This window comes from Pelobates fuscus, chromosome 7 (assembly GCF_036172605.1).
Source record: "Pelobates fuscus isolate aPelFus1 chromosome 7, aPelFus1.pri, whole genome shotgun sequence".
NCBI classification, from domain to species: domain Eukaryota; kingdom Metazoa; phylum Chordata; class Amphibia; order Anura; family Pelobatidae; genus Pelobates; species Pelobates fuscus.
In genome coordinates this window covers 123,342,907-123,370,805 of record NC_086323.1, presented here as the reverse complement: position 1 = coordinate 123,370,805, position 27,899 = coordinate 123,342,907, and the positions used below count along the sequence as shown (strand labels likewise).

The window sequence follows — 27,899 nt, the reverse complement described above, 5'->3', positions numbered from 1 at the left end:
ATAAGGTTGTATAAATTTTATATCTGCACCTTAGAAGTGTTTATCTCTTGTTCTGCATCCCTACTTATTTATTTTGTTACGTTTTAAAGGACAATGACTGAACTGCAATGAAAAATGCCAACATTTGATAACCGTATTGTTTTGAAATGTCTAAGAATCTACAGCACTGGAAGTATAAGTATACTGGATAGAAGTGGGGAAAAGCAAAACAATATAATCATGGGAGCATTCAGAAAGGGGGAAAAAAGGCTTAATGTTTAACCCTTTTACAGAAGGGTTTAGATCAGTAAGAACATAAAGTTAATAAAAGTATTGTATTCTCTCTTATATCCAAATTATACTTAAAGGACCACTCTAGGCACCCAGACCACTTCAGCTTAATGAAGTGGTCTGGGTGCCAGGTCCAGCTAGGGTTAACTAATTGTTTTATAAACATAGCAGTTTCAGAGAAACTGCTATGTTTATCAATTAGTTAAGCCTTCCCCCTAATCCTCTAGTGGCTGTCTCACTGACAGCTGCTAGAGGCGCTTGCGTGATTCTCACTGTGAAAATCACAGTGAGAGCATGCAAGCGTCCATAGGAAAGCATCAGAGCTGTAGTGGTTATTGTGCATGGATTATTTATTTAAATAATCTACAAGTGCCCCTCCCGAGACCAGGCTGTGGATCCACCATTGATGGTGTCCCTCAGGTATTTGTTCTGGACCACTTCTGTTCAACATATTTACAAATTATCTTGGAATATGAAAGGAAAGTCATGTTTCAGTGTTTGCAGATGACACAAATCTCTGTGTGTATGTGAGCAGAATATTACTTTGCTGTAGAGCAATTTAGATAGATTGGGGGACTGGGCACTCAAACTGAAAATGAATCTGAATATAGATAAATGCAAAGTTATGCTCTGCGGGGTAAATAATGCACAAGCAACTTGCAGCCTAAATAGTAGTGAATTAGGGAAAACAACACATGAGAAGGAGAATTGTTATAGACAACAAACTAGGCAACAATGTGTAATTTCAATCAGCAGTTGCTAAGGCAAGAGTTGAGCGAACATGGACTGTAAAGTTCGGGTTCGTATCGAACATTAAGTTTTTTGGACACTGGTCCCGAACACGGACATATCACTGTATGTTCGGGTTGGAGTTCAGAGTTGGGCGATTTAATGGCGCGTTTTGAAAGGCTACAGGGCAGCCAATCAACAAGCGTTTAACTTGTGTGCCCTTAAAAGCCATCGCAGCCATGCCTACTAATGGCATGGCTGTGATTGGCCAGTGCAGCATGTGACCCAGGCTCTATATATATATATATATATATATAAGCTGGAGTCGCGTAGCGCCGCACGCACATGAGCTCTTATTAGTGTAGGGAGAGGATGCTGCCGCTTTCAGGGACAGATTAGGAAATAATTCTGCAAACTAGTACATTAATGGGGTGCACTTCATATCTGAGAGTCAAATAGAAGCGTCAAATACTGCGGTTACATCGGAGTTTTAAAAAGTCAATTTTTTTGAGTGCTTAATAGTACATTTGGGGTGTGCACTTCATATCTGAGAGTCAAAGAGAAGCGTCAAATACTGCAGTTACAGCGTACTTGTAAAAATTCTAATTGTTTTGGTGCTAATCTGCTAAATAGTAAATTTGGGGCGTGCTCTTCATATTTGAGAGTCAAATAGAACCATCAAATATTGTGCTTACATTGCAGTTTTAAAAATTCAAATGCTTTAGATGCTAAATAGTACATTTGGTGTGTGCACTTCATATCTGAGAGTCAAATAGAACTGTCAAATACTGCTGTGACATAGCACTTTTAAAAAATTCTAATTCTTTAGGTTCTAAAAAGTCAATTTGGTGCCTGCACTTCATATCTGAGAGTCGAATAGAAGCATCAAATACTGTGGTTACATCGCACTTTCAGAAATTCAATTTTTTTTGGTGCTTAATAGTACATTTGCGGCCTGCGGTGCATTTCTTGCAGTCCAATAAATAAAAATAAAAATACAAAAATTGACTATTGGCGGTTACATTGTCGCCTGACATAAAACATCTGTTAGTTTGGTGGGTGAACTGTAAGAATGAGGAGAGCATCAAATAAGGGACGTGGCCCTGGTCGTGGTGCTGCTGGTGTTGGTGGAGCTCCCGTTGCAAGGAGAGGACGTGGTCGATCTGTGCCAGCTACACGCACAAGTGAAACACCTTCCTCATGTGCGAGTACACGACAGAACCTTCAGCGTTATTTGGTAGGGCCGAATGCCGCACTACGAATGGTGAGGCCAGAACAAGTACAGGCGATAGTAGATTGGATGGCTGACAGTGCCTCCAGTTCCTGCACATTGTCTCCCACCCGGTCCCCTACTGAAAGCTCAGAGTTGGCACCTGCAGCCCATGGCCACCTGTCTTTCACCTCAAACCCTTGCAAATCAGCCAAGCAGTCTGAGCCACAAGTCATGCAGCAGTCTCTTATGCTTTTTGATGACTTTGCTGGTGGACTTTTCCGTGGGCCAACCACCTAGCCCTGCCCCAAAAGTGGAAGAAATTGAGTGCACTGATGCACAACTACTTATGTGTCAGGATGTGGGCATGCAAGGACCACCGCAGCACGTCTCTGATGATGACGAAACACAGGTGCCAGACCGGCAAGGAGGGCAGGGCTGAGGAGTGGGTGGAAGATGAGGTCCTAGACCCCACATGGAATGAAGGTCATGCGAGTGACGTGTCCAATTTGGAGGAAGAGGCGGTGGTCGCACAGCATAAGAGGGAGCAGGGTTGAAGGTACAGTGTTGCTTTCCCTCCTATTGCATCCATGTGGCTATTTGTGCCTGAGTAGGCATCTGGGAGTCAGTGTGTCTCTCTCTCTCTCTTTTTTCAAGGGTGTTTTTTGTTATGACTAAGGGTGTGTTTTGTCATGACTAATGACAAGCACGCTCCCTCTCAAAGTGAGCATGTTGGTTCAATGCGCAGAGTCCCGCAGAAGAGCTTTTGCATGAGAAAAAGGCCCTGTATTTGTCCTGCCTAGCGCAAGCAAATTTAATAACCTGCTTGCGCTGTGTTTGCTTTTAACTTGTCTCTGGTGTCTCCATAAGTGGGATACCAGAGGACAAAAGGGCTAGGAAAGCGTATGGTGCATGTGTTTGGAGCCTGCTTGTGGGATTGCGTGTGTAGAGTGAGCTGATTGTGGTATGGTATTGTGTAAAGGAGAGGACGAGGTTGATTTTCATTAGTGTTTGTGGTGTAATATGTGTGGCCAGGGGCTGTAGGGTGTGTGTGTGTATAGGGGCATAGTGTGTATAGGGGATGTAGCGAGTGTGTGCATACGGGCTGTAGTGTGTGTGTGTGTATATAGGTGACGTAGTGTGTGTAGGGGTTGTAGAGAATGTTGTATGTGTTTGCTTGCAAGGAATGTAGTGTGCGCATAGGGGATCCAGAGCTTGTATGTCAGGAATGTAGTGTGTGTGTGTGTGTGTGTAGGAGATCTAGTGTGTAAAGGACCCAGAGTGTGTTTAGGAGATCGTGTGTGTGTAGAGGATTCAGAGTGTATATTTTATTTGTTTGGACGTAATGTATGTGTGAGGGGCGCAGTGGGTTGGGTGTGCTGTGTGTATGTGTGAAGGGTGCAGCATGTATGTGAGGGGTGCAGTGTGTGTGTGAGGGTGTTCTTATCTGCTGTCACATTCTATGTTTCTAATTGTCTTTGTCAACTCACTGAGGGTAAATTTATATAATAAATAGAGAGTGTGCTGTATATGTGTGGGAGGGTGCTGTATATGTGTGGGAGGGTGCTGTGTGTGTGGGAGGGTGCGGCGAAGGAGCACTTTCCCCTGACCTCTCTCTGCTCAGCTCCATCGCGTGACCTGCAGTCCGGCTCCCAGCATCACTTTGCGGCGTGAGGGAGCTGAGCAGAGAGATCACAGCTCCCTCGCTGAAAACCTAGAGCGCCCGCCCACCTGCACGTCCGGTCGCCAGGTGACAAATCCACCCAGGTATCCCAAAAGTAGGGAGGCTGGGTGGATTTAAATTTAAAGAAATTTCTACAATAATAATAATAATTGTGAGTGTTGGGGGGAAATGTGTGTGTCAATGAATCTGACTGTGTTTGTCAGTGAATGTGAGGAAGTGAGTGAGTGTGTGAGTGTGTCCAATGAATGTGTCTGAGTGATTGTGCGTGTCTGTCAGTAAGTGTATGCATCTGTCAGTGTGTGTCTAAATGAGTGTGTGTGTCAGATTGTGTCAACTGATTGTGTGCGTATGTCAGTGTATCTGAGAGTGTGTGCTGGTCCATGCATGTGTGTGTCAGTCAAAATGTGTGTAGGTTAACAGGAAGAGGTGTGGCCTTGGCAGGAAAGGGCGGGTACATTTAAATTAGGGGTACCCAAGATCTGTCATGTCTAGGGCATCACCATTTTAAAATACACCACTGCACATATCTATGATTCTTTTGTCACGTCACACCAGGCAAGGAGTTTAAACCATTAAGTTGATTGTTTTTTAATTGAAAGAAATTAAGTTTTATTTTATTTTTTCAATGTTCACAGGGTAGAGGGAGAGATTATCTTGGGGCTAAGCACTAGTCTGTGTAATGAAATGATGGTAGTATAAATTAATTCATTACAAAACCTCAGACATGAGAATGTAACTAAAGTCAAACTAATGTTTTCTTTTCTTTATTTCAGAGCCATGCACTGCAAATGCAAAAGACATGAAAGAAAACAATATAGATTTTAAATGGATAGCTGGCAATAAGCTCTACAGTGAACATGATGATGATATGGAATTTAGGTGTATTAATGGCTTTGAGATTTCTAATCAAACACATCTAAGAGTAAAGTGTAAGAGAGGAGTGATTTTATATCCTAAATGCATTAAAATTGGTAAGTGTCATATTCTGTAACAAAATAAATACATTTATATTAGTATAAAAATATCAGAGCACTTCCATGATAAGGAATATGCATTTTCATATAATGTAAACATTAAGCTGACCAGGGTTGGATTAACATATTAGGTGTGAGACTGTCTGCCTGTGTGTGAAACTGTAACTGTCTGCCTGTGTGTGAGAGACTGTCTGCCTGTGTGTGAGAGACTGTCTGTGTGAGAGCATAGGCGTGCGCAGCCTATTGCATTAGGGTGTGCACCCTAAAGCACAAACACACGGCGCATGTGTATATATGTAATATATATATATATATATATATATATATATATATATATACATACATACACACACACATACACTGCTGTGTATGTGTGTGCTGCTCGTGTGCTGTGTGAGGGTGGTGTGAGGGTGCTGGTAGTGTGCTATGTGGGTGAGGGTGTTTGTGTGTGTGTTTGTTAGGGTCCTGTTACTGTGCTGTGTGAGGGTGCTGTGTGTGTGAGGGTGCTGTTTGTGTGATGTGTGCGTGTGCGTGTGATGGTGCCGTTTGTGTGATGTGTGTGGGTGTCGTGTATTTGTTAGGGTGCTGTTTGTGTGTGTTTGTGAGGGTGCTGTTAGTGTGCTGTGTGTGAGGGTGTTGTGTGTTTGTAAAGGTGCTGTGTGTGTTTGTGAGGGTGCGGTTAGTGTACTGTGCGTGTGAGCGTGCGGGCTGTATGTTTGGAGGGATTGTGGAGGTGGGGGCAGATTAGTAAATATCCCCCCTCCCTACCTTATATAGGGAGGGGGGATCCTTGCTGCCATGTGCTATCCCTGGTGGTCCAGTGGAGAGTGACCTCTAGCATGCGGGGCTAGAGTTAACTCTCGCGAGATCTGAGTGTTGCCGTGGCAATGCTCAGATCTCGTGAGAGGAACCTGGCGGAGCTGCTGTCTAGAGCTCCCCGGGTCCTCTACTGCCTCCCTCCATGTTGCTGTGGGCTGGTGAGGTAGATCTTTGATCTCCCCGCCAGCCCATGGAGGCTTAGAGCGGAGCCGGCACTCTGATAGTGCCGACTCTGCGTGAGCCGACAGGGGAGATCCGGAGATCTCCAGTGAAGTCCTGGGGAATAAAGTGTGGGAACTCTTTTCCCACCTCCCCAAAAAAATAATATACACGTGTATATATATATATATATATGCGTGCACACACACACTGACACACATACACAGACACACACATATATACGCGTGCACACACATACATTCACAGACACCCACACACCTACAGACACACACCCATACACACACACACACACTCACAGACAGACACACACATTCAGACACACACACTCTCAGACACACACACCTACATTCACAGACACACTTACAGACACACATACACACATTCACAGACACACATACATTCACAGACACACACACACACACACATACATTCACAGACACACACACACACATTCACAGACACAATCACTCACAGACACACACACACACATTCACAGACACACTCACTCACACACACACACATATACATTCACAGACACACACACACACACACACACACACACATTCACAGACACAATCACTCACAGACACACACACACATACATTCACAGACACACTCACTCACAGACACACTCACTCACACATACACACACATACATACATTCACAGACACAATCACTCACAGACACATACATACAAAGTATTATTTTTTAATAAAAAAATGTCCACCCAGCCTCCCTACCTGGAGTGCTGGCGTGGACTTGTCCCTGGGGTCCAGTGGGTCGGTCAAGCGCCGGTCTCCACTCAGCCGCGGCGAGGGAGCTGTGTGCTCTCTGCTTCCTCTCACCGCGCGGGCTGTCTGCTGTAGCTGGGAGCCGGAATATGACGTCATATTCCGGCTCCGGCATCAGTAAACAGCGCGCGGCGAGAGGAAGCAGAAAGCACACAGCTCCCTCGCCGCGGCTGAGTGGAGACCGGCGCTTGACCGGGGGGTGGGGGTCCTTCACCTCTTGCCCCCCCCCCCTCCCCCCCATGACAGGGGAAACATAGGGGGAGGTAGGGGGAGCTGAGTGCCTGCAGGAACAGCGTTCCTGCTCAAATAAAAGTGCAGGAACGCTGTTCCTGCAGGACTTAATACATAGGCGTGCCATGGGGATTAGGGTGTGCCCAGGCACACCCGGCACACCCCGTGCGCACGCCTATGTGTGAGAGACTGTCTGCCTGTGTGTGTGTGTATTACTAACTGTGTGTATGACTGTTCCCTATACAAACACTACACCTCTATATATACACACACACACACACACACACACACACGGATGAAGATGGTGGGTGCACCATGGCAACAGGGGCGCCCTGGCAGCTGACACAGCTCACACATGGCCGGATGTGAACTGTGCGCACCTGCTAATCATATACATACAGTGGGTGGAATGTTGTGGTTCAGGATAAGATACAATGATGTTAAGGTCAATGAAGTAACTGTGGAGATATGAATATACAAATATCTAGTGCAATATTGTACTGTAAAATAAAACTTCAACATACAGTGTATAGCTCAGTACTCACAAGGAGGGAGCCAATCGGAAATGGCTCAATCCTGACGCTTGTGGGATAGTTAGAAGGGATCCCACTCCCTTCCAAAGTGCAGGTGCTTTTCTGTATCTTTCAAAAAGGGAATGTCCACACCAATGTGAGCTTGGGGACTAAGTCCTTTTATTGGTAAAATAAAAGTGGATATACAGCACAGCAAAGTGCAATGAAATAAAAACAAAAGCAAAACAAACTTGATAAAATCACTCAAATAGTGCTATATTAAAAAAGTCCACTATGGGGTAAAAGAAATTACTTGCAAAACGCGTTTCGCCCAAGTCCTGGGCTTCCTCAGTTGCTACAGATGGGACTTTGTTAAAGAACAATAAAGTTATTGACGATTTGGAACGCATATGCGTTCCAACAACAGGACCGCGGACCGGAAGTACGTCACTGATATGCGACCGGAAGTGGAGATACCGGCGCGAACCCGGAAATGAACACCCTCCGAAGTGGGTATATAAACAAAGTATCTGAAAGACATCTGTAGCAACTGAGGAAGCCCAGGACTTGGGCGAAACGCGTTTTGCAAGTAATTTCTTTTACCCCATAGTGGACTTTTTTACTATAGCACTATTTCAGTGATTTTATCAAGTTTGTTTTGCTTTTGTTTTTATTTCATTGCACTTTGCTGTGCTGTATATCCACTTTTATTTTACCAATAAAAGGACTTAGTCCCCAAGCTCACATTGGTGTGGACATTCCCTTTTTGAAAGATACAGAAAAGCACCTGCACTTTGGAAGGGAGTGGGATCCCTTCTAACTATCCCACAAGCGTCAGGATTGAGCCATTTCCGATTGGCTCCCTCCTTGTGAGTACTGAGCTATACACTGTATGTTGAAGTTTTATTTTACAGTACAATATTGCACTAGATATTTGTATATTCATATCTCCACAGTTACTTCATTGACCTTAACATCATTGTATCTTATCCTGAACCACAACATTCCACCCACTGTATGTATATGATTTGCTGTGATTTTTAGTGTGGATAGAGAGGTTACCACACGGGTGTTTTGAGTGTCGTTGGTACATATTTGGGTAACACGCTGTGACTCTGTACTTTTATTTATATATTGTGCGCACCTGCTACCCGGGTGGAGGATTTCCTTTTTCCATCACCCGGATAGCCGACTATCCCAAAACACACATGTGCGGGTGGGCGGGGCTTACACACACACTATACATGGATGAAGATGGGGGGTGCTGCACTTTGGGTTGATTGAAGGCTTTATGACAGGAAATCTTTGACAATATTGCTGTCAAGTTACACTCATATTTAGACAAGCACATGTCACAGATCCTTTTTAGGGGAAATAAATCACAATTAGTGTTAATCCTTAAACAGACTATCTTACACACTAATAAATTGAGAGGTATGTTTTAAGTCTATTATATGCTTATATTTTTAGGATCTTGTTTGTTATCACAATCAACAATGAAACAACAAAATATATATTTAAATAGGAGTAGTGAAATATCTAATTGGGAAACAGTTACTTTTGAGTGCTATGAAAAAATGGTGCCTGAAAATGTTCTGCAAGCAACTTGCGTGAATGGAAAGTTAGATTACCCAAAATGTTTATTTGCAGGTAAGTGTAATTTGTGTGTTTATGCTATAAATAGTAATAGTTTTATCAGAAAACATTAAATCCTTATTATTCAAAACAAAATTGTTAAAAGACCACTATAGTGCCAGGAAAACATACTCAGTCGCCGGGCTGGATGGAGAGGAAGGGGTTAAACTTACCTCTTTTTCCAGCGCCAGGCGGGGAGCTCTCCTCCTCCTCTCCACCTCCTCTTCGGCTGAATGCGCATGCGCGGCAAGAGCTGCACGCGCATTCAGCCAGTCTCATAGGAAAGCATTATCAATGCTTAACTATGGACGCGGACGCTGGCGTCTTCTCACTGTGATTTTCACAGTAAGAAGCGTGGAAGCCCTCTAGCGGCTGTCAATGTGATGGCCACTAGAGGCTGGATTAACCCATTTATAAACATAGCAGTTTCTCGAAACGCCTATGTTTATTTTTTTTTTAAAAAAAGGGTTAATCCTAGCTGGACCTGGCACCCAGACCACTTAATTAAACTGAAGTGGTCTGGGTGCCTATAGTGGTCCTTTAATATTAATATAAATTAAGCTGATAATAGTAATATAGTAATATAGTAATATGCATGTATTTTACTATCAATGTTTTTAGTGAGCTGAAAACTCAAAAGATGATGGGACAATGCTAATTTCTAAAGATAATGAATTGCTATTTTTACCAAAGCTTTGCTATGTCAGTTTTGCCATGCAAGTAAAATAGCACAATGCAAGCAACGTTTTGTGAATGCAATACTTTTTAATTTATTGTATTTAAATCTATCCATTCTATATAGTCATAGTAATGTAGTTAAAGGAACACTAAATCTTTAGGAACACAAAACTATATTCCTAATGCTGTAGTATGCCCCTGTCCCAAACTTTAGGTCCATTTCATCACCTCCCCATAAGCATGAAAAAGTTAACCCTTTTAAAACTTACCTTAAAGGGACACTGTAGGCACCCAGACCACTTCAGCTTATTGACGTGGTCTGGGTGCCAACTCCCATCACCCTTAACTCTGAGCAGGTAATTATTGCAGTTTTTATAAACTTCAATAATTACCTTGCAGGGTTAAGTCCTCCTCTAGTGGCCGTCTATCAGAAAGCCACTGGAGGGACTTTCAGGTTCTTAGACGACTTTTGGTTGTCTAAGCGATGCTGGACGTCCTCACGCTATGCATAAGGACCTCCAGCGTCGCTGGACTCCCCATAAGAAAGCATTGAATAATAATTGCCGCGCATGCGCATTAGGTCTCCCCTGCTGGCAGTGGGGGGAGGGCATGGGCGTAGCTGATGCAGCGCCAAAAAAATATTGGCGATGAACCCAGGTAAGTGACTGAAGGTGTTATTAACCTCTTCAGTGCCGCGGGAAGGGGCCTTGACAGAAGGGGAAACAACTGTGCCAGGAAAACTTGTTTTCCTGGCACTATAGTTTACCTTTAATTCTAGTGCCAAGAACCTAATGCGCAAGTGCATTAGAGCTTCATCATAGGAATGCATTGATACAGAGCATATCTGAGAAGTGGCCACTGGAGATGTCTGTAGGGGGTAATGTAAACACTGCCTTTTCTCTAAAAATATAGTGTTTACATAAAAATGCATGCAGGGATTGATTATACTCACCAGAACAACTACATTAAGCTGCAGTTGCTCTGGCTGGTGACTATAGTGTCCCTTTAAGCAATACTGTGTTTTCAGAACTATCAATGCTATTTTATTCTCAGAAGCATGAACTTGGACGTTCTCAGGGTGGTTTATGTGAAATGGTAGCTTGGTTGCATGGAAACGGCTCCACTGGCAAATGTTGAACAAGAAAAAACCTTGTCCAACATTTGATTAAAGGACCACTCTAGGCACCCAGACCACTTCAGCTTAATGAAGTGGTCTGGTTGCCAGGTCCCTCTAGGTTTAACCCTTTTTTATATAAACATAGCAGTTTCAGAGAAACTGCTATGTTTATATAAGGGTTAAGCCAGCCTCTAAATCCTCTAGTGGCTGTCTCACTGACAGCCGCTAGAGGCGCTTGCGTGATTCTCACTGTCAAAATCAGTGAGAGCACGCAAGCGTCCATAGGAAAGCATTGTAAATGCTTTCCTATGCGACCGGCTGAATGCACGCGCAGCTCTTGCCGCGCATGCGCATTCAGCCGAAAGGGAGGATCGGAGGCGGAGAGGAGGAAGAGAGCTCCCCGCCCGGCGCTGGAATAAAGGTAAGATTTAACCCTTTACTCTCCGCAGAGCCGGGCGAGAGGGGGTCCCTGAGAGTGGGGGCACCCTCAGGGCACTATAGCGGTCCTTTAATTGCAGTTTTCTAAAAAAAAAAAAAAAAAAAATATGACCATCCTTTTACAAAATGGTGAAAGTATATTTGAATTAAGACACGGTTACCTCTATACAATGTCGCCAATACTACAGGGTATATAAAATATTGACGTATTTATGACAAGACCTTAACCCCTTAAAGGACTGAGGCAAATGTACAAATTTAGACCAAAACAAACTTGAGAATTGGAGTTGTGTCTGTTCTATAAAAAAAAATATATATATATATATATGAGAGAAATTAAAAAGAAAATAGAAGTAGTCACTTAGTCACAAACCCTGGCCAACATTAGTGTTCATATTTGTTTTTTGCATTTTTCAAATAAACTGCCCTTTCACAGATGATAATGTCACACACATTTTACTGCTCTAAAACACTAATATTTGAGTTCCACAACTTCTCACAAGTACATCAGTACATTGTGTAAGTTTTATATCATTTATGTAGATTTGGAAAGTTGCAGTGTTAGTCTCCAATATTGGTTGCAGTTGCAGTGAGTCTCCAATATTGGTTTGCTGGACCTATGTTGCCTTTGAGACCATATGGCAGCCCAGGAATGAGAATTACCCCATCATGGCATACCATTTTCAAAAGTAGACAACCCAGGGTATTCAAAATGGGGCTATGTCCAGTCTTTTTGGTAGCCACTTAGTCACAAACCTTGGCCAAAGTTAGTGTGTAGATTTTCTTTTTGCATTTTTCACATAAAAATTGCACTTTCACTGAAAATATCATGGTAATTAGAAGTGTTTGTTTTAACCCTCATATTTGTGTTCACAACGTCTCATGAGTACAACAGTACCACCCATGTATAGATTTTACAAGGTCTTGAAATTAAATTCTCTGGACTTTATGCTTGAGTTGTCAAGCAGGTCCCTCATATTATAATGAATAAAATCACATAATTATGTAAGAATAATGAATAAATGTACACATAGAATATATATATATATATATATATATATATATATATATATACACACACACACACACAAACATTTAATTCTAAGCACTATTTGTTTTAAAATGAGTATAATTAAATTGTGTGTATATATATATATATATATATATATATATATATATATATATTTATTGTGATCCTTGTTTGCAGATAGCACGGTCCTCTAGGGTAAACAGGCACAGTCCTTTGGTTTTCATATAATCCAGACAACTTTATTGGCAAGTCCACACAGCAACACAACTAAAACATAAATATAACAGGTTTCCCCTTTAAACAAAAACCTAGCTCGTCTGAGCACTGACTCACTTTTAATATCCCTCTCTATCAGGGTTAAACCACCAAAAACATATCGCACCAACCTTATTAGATAGCAACACTCTGCTAGCTAGCCTGTTGCTTTCCTTTCTCCACTCCCAGTGCTCCAAGCCAGCCTTGCCTTGACTGCTTTCCTTTCTGCACTCCCAGTGCTCCAAGCCAGCCTTGACTGCTTCCTTCTGCACTCCCAGTGCTCCAAGCCAGCCTTGACTGCTTCCTTTCTGCACTCCCAGTGCCTAGTCTCCTTGACTCTCTCACTGGAGAGAACAGCCTCTCTCCTACATGCTTCCTGGGAGGAAGCCAGCAATCCCCCCTTTACCTGCCTAGCAGGGAGTGGTTTATTCCCACTGCTACAGCTGATTATCTGCAGCTGAGCAGTGGGTTGGAGACAGGTCCAAAAAACTCTGACCTGGACCTTATTTCTCCCAGTTGTGTCTAAACTGAGGAGTGGATCATTGGCCCACCCTTCTCTCCAAATTCTCCACCCCAGGGGCCCATAACTAAACACACACACACAAACTACATATACTCCCCCTGGGGTTAAATGCCCTCTCTGTCTTCACTTTATCACAATATATATATATATATATATATATATATATATATATATATATATATATACACAAACAGTGTGTGTATAGTTCAATTTAGCCTGGGTGCAATCCCACGTTGAAAATATATAAACAGAAACCTTGAGAAAGACCCGAACGGTTCGAAACGTCGGCTATTTTTTAATGCTATACCTATTGGAATAAACTACCCCTTTTTTCATCTACCAAGTCATCTACCAAGTCCTTGGAGTGCATCTCTTTATTTCTGTGTATATATATATATATATATATTGTGACGGAACCATCCGTCTGTCTGGTGCTTTAGTGGATTCGCCTATTTTAGGCCATCCGTCTAAAGGACTGATTTGTGATGTTATGAAACATGTTTTACCGTTCCAGCCTGTTTTCCAGCCGTTCACCTCATTTCGCACGAACTCCATGTCTAACATATGGGTGGCCGCCATTTTGGGACTTTTGCACGTGTTCGCGGCCATCTTGCGTGCGAACAGCGGTGTTTGCCTGTGAACGCGTGGAACTAAAAACGGATACCCAAACAGGCGAACACCGCTGAGACCTCCATACACCCAGAAGTTCGTGTTGGAACTACCGAACGACGAGCCATTCGGTAGTTACTTGTAATCGGCTATGGGGAATCCAGCGAACTCGGAGATAGTTGTGGATGATGAGGATTTCGTATGATTTTAACCGGCGAACGGAGACCGACTGCAAGGCCAAAACTTATGGAACTCTTTTCGGCTAGAAGATCCGTGCAGTCGGTCAAAACTTCAATCATCCATAACTCCCGAACCCCTTAACCGAATGGGCTGGGATTTGGACAGAGTGTTCCCCTAACCAAGACCTTTCAAGCGGTGCTGGACTTAAAGGTGTACCCCCTGGTTTTGGGGTACATCCATAACTGGGGTAAATTATTGTACAGTATAATTGTGTTATGTGGTTATCTGAGGGGAGGAGAGGTGGGGGTGTTACCCTGTGTATAATTGGTTATTTTCATCCTCCCCCTGGGAGTGCCCTGTGTGTGCCTTTTCCTAATAAAAAGCAGGCTGGATGTTCCAGTCCTCAGATCTTGTTTTGACCCTCAACACGGAGCTTCAGTCTCGTTATTGGGGGGATTCTTATTTTACGCTTAAGGACTATTATTGGGAACTTATGCCGTTTGGTGGATATCGTTATTCGAGAGATTACTGCTTCCCCTGGTTATGGTTCGTGGATTATACAGCATACGAACAAGGACTTGATACGGTGAGAGGGGAAGGTGGACTAAACGGTGATTTACTTATTAAGACAAAAGGTGTCTTAACAATTGGTGGCAAGCGACGGGATGAATCCCACAACACAGAAGGAAAGAAATGCAGTATGAACAGTTAAGACGTGCTACTCTTAAGGACATAATAGAACGCCGAGGTCGATCAGCAAGCAATTTAAAGAAACGGGAAATTATTGCTTTGCTAAGGGAAATGGATGCAACACAGGGAACGGAGAGCGCTAATGTGCCCAGCAGTTTGGATTTAACACCCGAGGAAATACAATTTAACCGGGCAGTGCAAATAAGGCTGGCACACTTTGGCCCCAACCCCTCAGCAGACATTGTGGAACGTGTGCAAGCCGCAGTAGCAGCACACCAAGCGCTCCAAGGAAGAGGAGCTGCAGCAGCAGAGGTACCCAATAACGATTCCGGAAGGAAAAAGGTACCATTTGCTGCATTTAAAAATTTTATTGAAAATGAAGGAGAGATCGATGGGTTCCTGGCCGATTTTGAGAGGCAGTGTGCCCTCCATCAGGTACCCACAGACCAATGGGTTACCATCCTTTCTGGGAAATTATCTGGCCGGGCTAGTGACGCATTTCGGGCCATCCCAGAGGAGGAGATCACCAGCTACCGGGCAGTGAAGGATGCGCTCCTAGCCAGGTATGCGGTGACCCCAGAAGTTTACAGACGGCGCTTCAGGGAAACCAACAAGCAAAGTGCCGATTCTTATGTGGAATGGGCCTGCAGAGTTCACCGTACTGCAGCCCACTGGATGGCAGGATGCCAAGCAGTATCGGGGGAAGAGGTGCTGCAGGTATTCTTACTGGAACACTGCTTCGAGAAATTGCCTACCGGGGTCCGGGAGTGGGTCAGAGATAGAAAACCCTCTACCCTACCCGAGGCGGCCCGGTTGGCAGACGAATATACTGATGCTCGCAAACTGGACAATACCGTTGTTAAAGTTCCGACCAGAGTGGAATACCGACCAGCAGCCCCTCCGATTCCAACAACATACCAACCCCCAGTGCATCGCAGCCCAGTAGTACCACCGACCAATACTTATGTGCAGCCATCCAAATTTAATGCCAGGGATTATTCCCAACCCATCCGGTGCTTTCTGTGCAAACAGTTGGGACACAAGCGCCCGGAGTGTCCACTGAACCACGCTAACCAAGCTCAGTCCTGGAGGAGATCATCCAACCCGAATCAGCGACCACCACAGCCTGCTGCTCACTGTGTAGAGCAGGAGGAATTCTGGGGCATCTTGCACGAAGCCGACCCGGTGCAAGCCGCCCATCAGGACAATCGCCAGCAACACCGGCAGACTGTGAAACTAAATGGCCGAGTGGTAAATGGACTTAGAGACACAGGAGCCACCATGACACTGCTCCAAAAGAACTTGGTCTCAGAACACCAGCACACCGGAGACACAGTGGCCGTGAGGGTAGCAGGGGGAGCTGTATTCCGGTTACCTGTTGCCCGTGTTCACCTGGACTGGGGAGTGGGCGCTAGACACGTGGATGTTGGGGTTATGAAAGACTTGCCCGCTGATGTGCTTCTTGGGAATGATTTGGCCCCTTTGGTTTCGGCCTATGCTCCAATGGGCCCCTTGGATGTTAACCCAGTGACTACTCGCTCTCAGACCCGTGCCTCTGGAACCAGCCCACCTGCCGAGGAGGCCCAGGTAAGACCCTTTTCCCCGACTGACACCTTAGCTCAGACCCCCTTACGTTGGGATTCACCAGAGGAGTTTGGGAGGGAAACCCGGGCAGATCCTACCTTACAAAAGTACAGGGACAGAGCAGATGCTGGAGAGGAAGGGATAGACGGGGAGCGGTATAAGTGGGTGGGGGACAGGCTATACAGAATCCCGAAACCTTCCCAGAAGAAGATAGCCCCTCCGCAGAATCACCAGCTGGTGGTGCCCGCGAAATACCGGCAGGAGCTTCTGCGGATAGGGCACGATGTCCCTTTAGCAGGACATCTAGGGTCTCGTCGCACAGCCTATAGGATCTCCCAGAATTTCTTTTGGCCCAACTTCAACCAGGCTGTGCGGATATATTGCAGTACTTGTGACACATGTCAACGGGTAGGAAAGCGGGGGGACCACCCTAAGGCTAAACTATCAGCGATGCCTATTATAGGGGAGCCCTTTTCCCGCATAGCTGTTGACATTGTGGGTCCACTGGCCAGGGCTAGTCCATCAGGCAAGAAGTATATTCTTACTGTAGTGGACTATGCCACTCGCTATCCAGAGGCAGTAGCGCTGTCTAACATAGAGGCAGAGACGATTGCTGATGCCCTGGTTAGGATTTTTACCAGGGTTGGGTTCCCTAAAGAGATCCTCTCCGACCAGGGAACCCAATTTACTGCGGTGCTCACCCAGCAGCTGTGGAAAGTATGTGGCATTAAACCCTTGCTTAGCTCACCTTACCATCCACAGACTAACGGTCTCTGCGAGCGTTTTAACGGTACCCTCAAACAGATGCTGAGGACCTTTACGGACACTTGCAGGGACTGGGAGAGATTCTTGCCGCACCTTCTGTTTTCATACCGGGAGGTGCCCCAGGAATCTACTGGGTTCTCCCCTTTTGAGTTACTGTATGGGAGACGGGTCCGCGGACCCCTAGATCTCATCCGGGGACACTGGGAAGGGGAGACTGAGCAAGAAGGGACCCCCATAGTGCCATATGTTCTGGAACTTCGGGACCGCATGGAGAAACTGTCCCTGATGGTAAGGGAGAATCTCCGGGCGGCCCAGGGGAAACAGAAGAGATGGTACGATCAGGGTGCCCGACAGCGAGCCTTCCAGGTGGGGCAAAAAGTATTAGTGCTCAAACCTGTGAAGGCCAACAAGATGCAAGCCTCTTGGCAAGGCCCGTACAGAATAGTGGCGCAGATCTGTGATACTACCTATTTGATAGCCAGCTGTTCAGACGAAAGGGTCCAGAGATCCTTTCATGTGAACATGCTGAAAGAGTATCAAGAACGACCTGAGAACATTGCGGCCGTATGTGCCCCAGCTACAGATGACCCTGAGAATTTGCCTCTCCCTGATCTATTAGAAAGGGACCCCCAGACTGACCTCACCTCCCTCGTACAGTTAGGAGACAGGTTAAACCCCACAGAAAGGATCCAAGCGAAACAGTTGTTATGGGAGAAGCAAGCAACTTTCTCCCAGGAGCCAGGTTACACCCATCTCGCTATACACAAGGTAGAGACCCCTGGACAGACCCCCTTACGACAGCCGCCTTACCGTATCCCTGAAGCAGTCCGAGATGGAATGCGGAAGGAGATACAGGAGATGACCCAGCTTGGGGTCATCGAACCCTCTGACAGCCCTTGGGCTTCGCCTGTAGTCCTAGTACCTAAGAAAGATGGGACCACCCGGTTCTGTGTGGACTACAGGCGACTCAACGAGCGGACTACCACTGACGCCTACCCAATGCCCCGGGTAGACGAATTATTGGATCGTATTGCCAGGGGACGTTATCTGACCACCATAGACCTATGTAAGGGCTACTGGCAGTTTCCCCTGGCCGAGGATGCTATCCCCAAGTCGGCCTTCATCACCCCATTTGGCCTGTACCAATTTAGGGTCATGCCTTTTGGGATGAAGAATGCCCCGGCTACTTTCCAACGGATGGTGGATAGACTCCTGGATGGCTTCCAAGAATTTGCCTGTGCATACTTGGACGACATAGCGATCTATAGTGGGTCCTGGGAGGAACACCTGGTACACATAGGGGTAGTACTGGATAAGATCCGGGCCGCTGGCCTGACATTGAAGCCAGAAAAGTGCCATGTAGGTATGGCAGAAGTACAGTACCTGGGTCACCTAGTGGGATGTGGAAACCAGAGACCAGAGCCCGCCAAAGTAGAAGCGGTGGCTAACTGGCCCACGCCCACTACTAAGACCCAGGTATTGGCCTTCTTAGGGACAGCAGGGTACTACCGACGTTTCGTTCCTGACTACAGCTCTATTGCTAAGCCCCTGACAGATCTGACGAAAAAGAATTTGCCTAAGCAGGTCCTGTGGTCCCCGGCTTGTGAAGCTGCGTTCCAGGCACTGAAACAAGCTCTCGTGAATGCCCCTATCTTGGCTGCCCCAGTCCCTAACAAACGCTTTCTCGTTCACACAGATGCTTCCATGTATGGACTGGGGGCTGTGTTAAGCCAAGTTGGGGAAGATGGAGGAGAGCATCCTGTCGCATACCTCAGCCGAAAATTACTACCCCGAGAAGTGAGTTATGCGGCAGTTGAAAAAGAATGTTTAGCCCTAGTCTGGGCATTGAAAAAGTTAAGTCCCTACTTGTATGGGCAAGAATTTTCCCTTGTAACAGATCATAACCCCCTCGTTTGGCTTAACCGGGTCTCAGGCGACAATGGGAGACTGCTGAGATGGAGCTTGGCATTACAACCTTACAACTTTACTATTAGCTACAGACCCGGTAAGCTGAACGGAAATGCGGATGGCTTATCACGGCAGACCGACATATCCACCACCTCTTAGTCCGGACATCCCCAAGTTTACCCGCCACAGGGTCAAGCCGGGTCTGCCGGAGTGTTCCACAAGGGGGGAGCCGTGTGACGGAACCATCCGTCTGTCTGGTGCTTTAGTGGATTCGACTATTTTAGGCCATCCGTCTAAAGGACTGATTTGTGATGTTATGAAACATGTTTTACCGTTCCAGCCTGTTTTCCAGCCGTTCACCTCATTTCGCACGAACTCCATGTCTAACATATGGGTGGCCGCCATTTTGGGACTTTTGCACGTGTTCGCGGCCATCTTGCGTGCGAACAGCGGTGTTTGCCTGTGAACGCGTGGAACTAAAAACGGATACCCAAACAGGCGAACACCGCTGAGACCTCCATACACCCAGAAGTTCGTGTTGGAACTACCGAACGACGAGCCATTCGGTAGTTACTTGGAATCGGCTATGGGGAATCCAGCGAACTCGGAGATAGTTGTGGATGATGAGGATTTCGTATGATTTTAACCGGCGAACGGAGACCGACTGCAAGGCCAAAACTTATGGAACTCTTTTCGGCTAGAAGATCTGTGCAGTCGGTCAAAACTTCAATCATCCATAACTCCCGAACCCCTTAACCGAATGGGCTGGGATTTGGACAGAGTGTTCCCCTAACCAAGACCTTTCAAGCGGTGCTGGACTTAAAGGTGTACCCCCTGGTTTTGGGGTACATCCATAACTGGGGTAAATTAATGTACAGTATAATTGTGTTATGTGGTTATCTGAGGGGAGGAGAGGTGGGGGTGTTACCCTGTGTATAATTGGTTATTTTCATCCTCCCCCTGGGAGTGCCCTGTGTGTGCCTTTTCCTAATAAAAAGCAGGCTGGATGTTCCAGTCCTCAGATCTTGTTTTGACCCTCAACACGGAGCTTCAGTCTCGTTATTGGGGGGATTCTTATTTTACGCTTAAGGACTATTATTGGGAACTTATGCCGTTTGGTGGATATCGTTATTCGAGAGATTACTGCTTCCCCTGGTTATGGTTCGTGGATTATACAGCATACGAACAAGGACTTGATACGGTGAGAGGGGAAGGTGGACTAAACGGTGATTTACTTATTAAGACAAAAGGTGTCTTAACATATATATATATATATATATATATACCGTATATACTCGAGTATAAGCCGAGTTTTTCAGCACATTTTTTGTGCTGAAAAACCCCAACTCGGCTTATACTCGAGTCAGAGTCTGTATTATGGCAATTTGCATTGCCATAATACAGACAGGGGGGCTGTGGGGGCTGCAGAGAGCGTTACTTACCTTTCCTGCAGCTCCTGTCAGCTCTCTCCTCCTCCGCCGGTCCGTTTAGCTCTTCTGTCAGCTCACAGTGTAAGTCTCGCGAGAGCCGCGGCTCTCGCGAGATTTACACTGGGAGCTGACCGAGGTGCTGAAAAAATGAAAAAATGTGTATATATATATGTTAATAATAATAAAAAAAATAAAAATAATAAAATAAAAATAATAATAAAATAAAAAATAATAAAATAAAAATTAATAATAAAATAAAAAATAAAATAATAATAAAAAAATTTAATGAAACAAAAAAAAATATTAAAATAATATTTAAAAAATAAAAATGCCCACCCCCCACCAAGGCTCTGCATCACACTCTGCATTACACACACACATACACACACTGCATTCATACACACAGCATTCTCATACACACACACTGCACTCATACACACAGCATTCATACACACAGCACTCATACACACACTGCACTCATACACACACTGCACTCATACATACACACACTGCACTCATACACACAGCATTCTTATACACACACTGCACTCATACACACAGCATTCTCATACACACACACTGCACTCATATACACACTGCACTCATACACACACTGCATTCTCATACACACACACTGCATTCTCATACACACACTGCATTCATTATATACACACACTGTAAATAAATATTCAATTAATGTCATTTTTTTAGGATCTAATTTTATTTAGAAATTTACCAGCAGCTGCTGCATTTCCCACCCTAGTCTTATACTCGAGTCAATAAGTTTTCCCAGTTTTTTGGGGTAAAATTAGGGGCCTCGGCTTATATTCGGGTCGGCTTATACTCGAGTATATACGGTATATATATATATGAAAACAAGGGGCTGGCTGCACTCACCTAAACATGCTTAAATGGGGTGCTGCTGGGGGCCAATAAGTACAGTAAAAATAGAAATCTAGCACACTCACTTATCAACTAAACAGCTACTTTGATGCTGACAGATTTGACTAGTTTTATTAAAAACACCTAATCTAGGCAAAGTGCAGCCAGCTCCTTGGTTTTGCAATGCCCCCTGTCACAGGTGTCTCATCTCAGGACCCTATTTAAGCCTTGTACTGCAGAGAACTCGAGATGGAAGGATTTCCCCAAGTGAGTAGCTCATTTAGTAGACAGTTGGCATTGAGAGTAGGACCTGCCAAAGATGGGGTACATTGACGTTTGTGGCAGGCTTATGCAATGTATGATCATATAGTGTAACTAAACCCCCATTATTTTTTGCCTAGATTAGGTGTTTTTAACCCTTTCAGGACCGCTGACGGTTCAGGACCGTCAGCGGTAAAACGTGCGTTTGGACCGCTGACGGTCCTGAACCGTCATAACGGTCTGGGGCTACTTACCTGATCGCCGTCGGTCCCACGGCGGCGATCAGTGCTCCACCCGGTCCAGGGGGACTGCCTGTCTGCCCGGGCAGTCCCCCCTCGGCAGATCAGGACCCCACGGCCATGTGATCACTCGATCACATGACCGCAATAGGGGTCCATGTGTCTGCCTGCAGGGGGACTGTCTGTGCTGACAGGCAGTCTCCCTGCAAGTGTAAAATAAAAAAATAAAGTGAAAAAAAAACAATCAGTGTAAAAAAATTATAATGTGTGTATATATATATGATATATATACATGTATTATATCTATATATACCTATATATAATATATGTATATATATATCATATATATAATGTCATACTAAGTGTATATTTATATTTATATATACGTATATTAATATAAAAATACACTTATATTTAAATTACACACGAATATATACAATATATATAATTATATATATGGTATATATATATATATTATTATAAAATACAAATGATATGTTAATAAAAATAAATAACAAAAAATAAAAAAAAATTTTAATAATTAAAAAAAATTTATATATATATATGCAATTTTATTCTAACAGTATTTTGATATTGATATATATATATTTATATCAAAATACACTAACAATGTAATGATATATATATCTATGTATAAATAAATAAAAATAATACGAAATATACAAATGTCCACATACATAATTACATAAATAATTTCATAAATATACACGTAGACGTCAAATATATAAATATGTATATATATTAAAATTATACGTGTGTATTTATGTAATATTTTTACCTAATTAAGTAATTTTAATGATTGCAATTTGAGGGACCTGCCTGCCAACCCAGGCCGAAAGCCCAGATATTTTAATTTGCTAGCACTGTGTTTAACCCTGTAACTTTCTATGACACCCTAAATCCTGTACATGGGGGTACTGTTTTACTCCGGAGACTTCGCTGAACACAAATATAAGTGTTTCAAAACAGTAAAACATATCACAGCGATTATATAGTCAGTGAAAGTGAAGTTTTTGCATTTTTCACACACAAACAGCTCTTTCACTGAGGATATTATTGCTGTGATATATTTTACTGTTCTGATACACTAATATTTGTGTTCAGTGAAGTCTCCTGAGTATAACCGTACCCCACATGTAGAGGTTTTATAGTGTTTGTGAAAGTTACAGGGTCAAATATAAGGCTTGATTTTACTTTTTTTTTTTTTTGGTTGAAATTTGTCAGATTGGTTAGGTTGCCTTTGAGAGCGTATGGTAGCCAAGGAATGAGAATTAGCCCCATGATGGCATACCATTTGCAAAAGAAGACAACCCAAGGTTTTGCAAATGGGGTATGTTCAGCCTTTTTTAGTAGCCACTTAGTCACAAACACCGGCCAAAGTTAGCGTTTTTTGCATTTTTAACACACAAACAAATATAAATGCTAACTTTGGCCAGTGTTTGTGACTAGGTGGCTACTAAAAAAGACTGGACATACCCCATTTTGAATACCCTGGGTTGTCTACTTTAAAAAAATATGTACATGTTAGGTGTGTTTCGGGGATTTATGACAGATAACGGTGTTACAATGTCACTATTGATACATTTAATATATATATATATATTGAAACAGCAATTTCCTACTTGTATTTATAGGCCTATAACTTGCAAAAAAAGCAATAAAGCATGTGAACACTGGGTGTTTTTAAACTCGGGACAAAATTTTGAATCTATTTAGTAGTTTTTTTCATTAGCTTTTGTAGATAAGTAAATGATTTTTCAAGTAAAAGTCCAAAAACATGTTTTTTTTAAAAAAAAATTTCACCATATTTTATTATTTTTTTTTAAATACAATATATGACATAATACAAATAATGGTATGTAAAGAAAGCCCTTCTTGTCGTGAAAAAAACAATATATAACTTGTATGGGAACCGTAAATGAGAGAGCGGAAAATTACAGCTAAACACAAACACCACAAAAGTGTTAAAACTGCTCTGGTCCTTAACGTACAAACATCGCAAAAACAGGCGGGTCCTTAAGGGGTTAATAAAACTAGTCAAATCTGTCAGCATCAAAGTAGCTGTTTAGTTGATAAGTGAGTGCGCTGGATTTATATTTTTTACTAATATATATATATTGTATGTATATACTGTATGTATATATATATATATATATATATATATATATATATATATATATATATATATACATACAGTCGGTCCATAAATATTGGGACATTGACACAATTCTAATCTCTTTGGCTCTATACACCAACACAATGGGTTTTGAAATGAAACAAACAAGATGTGCTTTAACTGCAGTCCTTCAGCTTTAATTTGAGGGCATTTACATCCAAATCAGGTGAACGGTGTAGGAATTACAACAGTTTGTATATGTGTCTCCCACTTTTTAAGGGACCAAAAATAATGGGACAGATTAGCAGTCTTTTTTTCTACCAAAAAGAGTTGTAATTATGACCCAAAACATGTTTTGTTTTTTGTTTTGTTTTTTTTAGTGTTTTTTTTTTTGTTCTAAGAAATTACAAGAAAATTGGATTAGTTATTTTAGGTAGGGAGGTGAAACTCTTTTTCTTTTATTGCGGAGTTTACAATTAATAATGAAAGAACTAAAAAAACAACGGGTTTAAGAGCTTTCTTCGTGTTTTTATTTCTGATCTCTCCAAAGGTCAGAAATAGCCTATTTTTACACTTACACCTTCATCTCCTTGCAATGTGCTCTTTTAACATGCATCAAACCCCAGCCAGAAATATCGGAATGAATAACTAATCAATTAAAATGTTAATCCCTGGGGGGCGTGGCCGACCGCGGAGCAAGATGGCCGCATGAATTCTTGCCCTGGGCACATAATCCACTCTAATCTGGCGACATAACGCTGCATCCAACAGAATTTAAACAAAATGTCTCACAACAAAAGCAAAAAGAACTCGGCCAAACCGGACAAGATGCATTTTTTTAACCAGAAACAGCCACAACTGGCTGAGTCGCAACAGGCCTCAAATGACACCAGAGACCCAGGCTCAGTGGCCGGAATGCAAGGCCGGGGACCCGGCTCACAAGCAGATTCTGCCCAAATCACAAAGGCAGACCTCACTGCAGCACTGGAGATTCTCTCCAACAAATTAGTAACCACATGGCAACACACAGCGGACGCCATGCGGAGGGACATACAAGAGCTAGGGAAGCGGACAACCCACATGGAAGATAAGTGTGATGAATTCGCAACAGCTCACAACGACCTGGCAGGGAACGTGGAACAATTAATGACGAAACTTACCTCCATGGAAGAAAAACTGGCGGATCTCGAGGATAGGTCCCGCCGAAATAATCTCTGTTTGAGAGGCATCCCAGAGGAGGTAACAACCGCTGAACTCCCAGCCTATGTACGTACGTTACTGCATGCACATGCCCCAGATGTACCAACGGACATGTTGCTGGTAGACAGGGTGCATCGCATCCCGAAACCTCGCTTCCTCCCGCAGTCAGTCCCGAGGGACGTACTCCTGCGCGCCCACTACTATCATATCAAAGAAATAATCCTCCGGAGTAGCAAGATGAGGGCGAAGCCTCCAACAGAATTCCCCAACGTGAAAATCTTTGCAGACTTCTCAGCGACAACACTCAAGAGGAGGAAAGAATTCCATCTAATTACTACCACACTACGCGCACAAGGCCTAAGGTACAGATGGGGGTTTCCCACCAAACTTATCATCACCAAAGATGGCGACACCACTATCATACCCACCCCCGAAGAAGGCCTGAAGCAATTGAAGGCCTGGGACCTGCCTGTGGAGGCACCCGAACACCAAACGAAACCATCCGGGCACCTCAAGCCCGACTGGAAGAAAACCTCTAAAGGACATTAAAGCCAGTTGACTCACTGGTTTATGAGACTGAGACAAAATCAAATTGACAAGCACGGACACAATGGGACCGGGCCGGGCAAACACCGCTAGATCGGGGCCTCCCGCCGAAACAGTAAACTGTGACGAAGTGTAAACGGAGCAGGAACCAAACCGGGGGTCCCCGATCGAGGAAAGCCGGCACAAACCACAGGGCCTCCCTTATACACCCTTGTACGAGGACACGAGACTTACCTCTGTGACAGGGTGAGAGAATTCATCACCGCCATTATTCTGGGCCTCCCGCCGCTCCGACAACGAGGCGCAAGCAGAGCCGGGGTGGACGTGGGGGTCCTGGGCCTACACACACTCAACACGAACTGTGTAACCATCTCCTGGCAAGAGGTATGTGGACCACGAATAGACTGTTTAAAACCTAACCTTCTCGGACCGGGTCTCCTACCGGCCCGTGACGAGGCTCAAGCAGAGCGGGAGCCGCGGTGGGAGCCCCGGACCCGCACCAGTGAGAACAGGACACACCGCCTTCCCCCCCTGAAATAGGTGTTACATGGAAAGCCAATATAACACTCACGGTCTCTCCCGATCAACCTGAGCAAAACTGGGCCTCGAGCCGCACTGGTGATGAAGTGCAAACAGAGCCGGTGCGGATGCAGAGGCCGAGGCAGAACCCACAGCTTTGACTCAACATGCACGAGCGGTATTCCCCAAGAAGAAACATGTACTTTTTATTTTTTATTTCTGCTCTCTTTTCCCTCTCCCCTTCTCTTCTGTTTAGGAACAGACAGACCACATGCGGACTACCCATACGGAGCCGGGACTTCCCGCCGGCCTGTGACGAGGCGTGAGCAGAGCCGGCACCGGCGAGGAGTCCCCCGGGTCCGGACTAACATATGTGAGTGTGCTAAATATATTTGCAGTTCCCCCCAATTTCAGATCACCATCGAGGTGAGAATCCCCGAGCACGACTCACACCACATATCACAGGACATGTGCTGCTCCACAGAGCCGGGGAACCCAAGAATAGAGACTCAGTACAGAACCATGGCCTGCTAGGCATGAAACACAAAAATGTAATGTATTGGGGAACGAAACATGGTATAACAGACAGAAAAAGCAACTGGGGAAGGGACAGGATAAAAATGAGGGGATAGAATGGGAGGGAATGCTTGTGTGGGGTTTGTGGGGAGGGGGTAGGGGACGATGGCAAGTCAGATGGGAGGTTAATAGGGAAGATCCGTTATGGAATCTTGAGCAAGGGGAAGTTAGGTGGTATATACAATGTGTTAATATGTTAACTGATATGTCGACCCCCCCTGCTCACCTACGGGCCCCACAGACCATAACATACTAAGCCACACATATTGGTTACGCCCATGATGAACCATGTAACGGAGCTCCGTGTACTCCGACCGAGTACCCTCCGTTAGTGGATGCTCCTAGCGCTCTCAGAGGACTCCAAGCACTGCAGACGACACCACAACCACCGCAGGCTCCACAACCGCCGTAGCTTAACTGGAGCCGCGCCGTCTTCCTTCCACCCTGGATCGGCTTCTGTCCTCCAGGACCGTGTGGGGAAGACCTCTCCTCCAGGAGAGCGTATCCGGAACAAGCTCTTACAAGAACTAAGTGATTAAGAGCTCAGGGGAATATGCAGAGCATAGCAATCCCCAGTGTGATATAGCAGTTCCCTCCAATAACGAGACAAGGCTACGTATTGAGGGTCAGAAGATGCTGCTGAGATGCTGGAACACCCAGCCTGGCTTTTATTGAGGTTACATGCAAATAGGACACTCCCAGGGGGAGGCATAAAATCACCAATCACACATCTGGTGCAGCCCACACATTTCCTCCCCTCAGATAAACAGTTAAACCAATTATTACATACAATAAAAATACAGTTTTTACACACACACTGTAACTTTAAAACCATACATTCAATTTCAATAAAAGTTGCATATTCAGACTCAGCATACATCAAACATAAACACTTCCAAAAATCAGCCAAATCCCTCCAGTGGATCAAAAGTTAGCTGGAAGTTCTTTATGACCGACCGCAAGCACAATTTCCTGCCCAAAACAGTTCCATAGATTTGGGCTGTGCGGCCGGTCAATTTCATGCCGAAAAACTACTAAGTCCCATTTCGAACGGGACTTAGTCTCTGGAGCTGCAAGTTCAGTATGGGAGAAGGTAAGGGTCAGCGGTGTTCGGCAAAATGTGTAGCCGATTTTGGTTCCACAGAATCTTTAGCATACACCGCTGACCGCATTCGAATGACTAAAATGGCCGCCGCCACGTGTTCGGCTGCCGAATGGCGGCCACCCAGCGCTCGGCAATTAACCTGCAGTAACCTCACAGCCTGGGAGGTAAATTGCCTGCACACTTTAACTTCT

The 27,899-nt window shown here is 44.5% G+C and overlaps 1 protein-coding gene across 1 annotated transcript in view; it reads left to right on the top strand.

The window, feature by feature from the left end:
- Nucleotides 1–27,899, top strand: part of LOC134569205 (complement factor H-like) — a 142,550-nt gene that overhangs the window by 93,887 nt on the left and 20,764 nt on the right. The window contains exons 6-7 of the mRNA XM_063428118.1: nucleotides 4,667–4,864; nucleotides 8,872–9,051. Coding sequence (XP_063284188.1) covers nucleotides 4,667–4,864; nucleotides 8,872–9,051 — 378 coding nt within the window. The remainder of the gene's footprint in view (nucleotides 1–4,666; nucleotides 4,865–8,871; nucleotides 9,052–27,899) is intronic.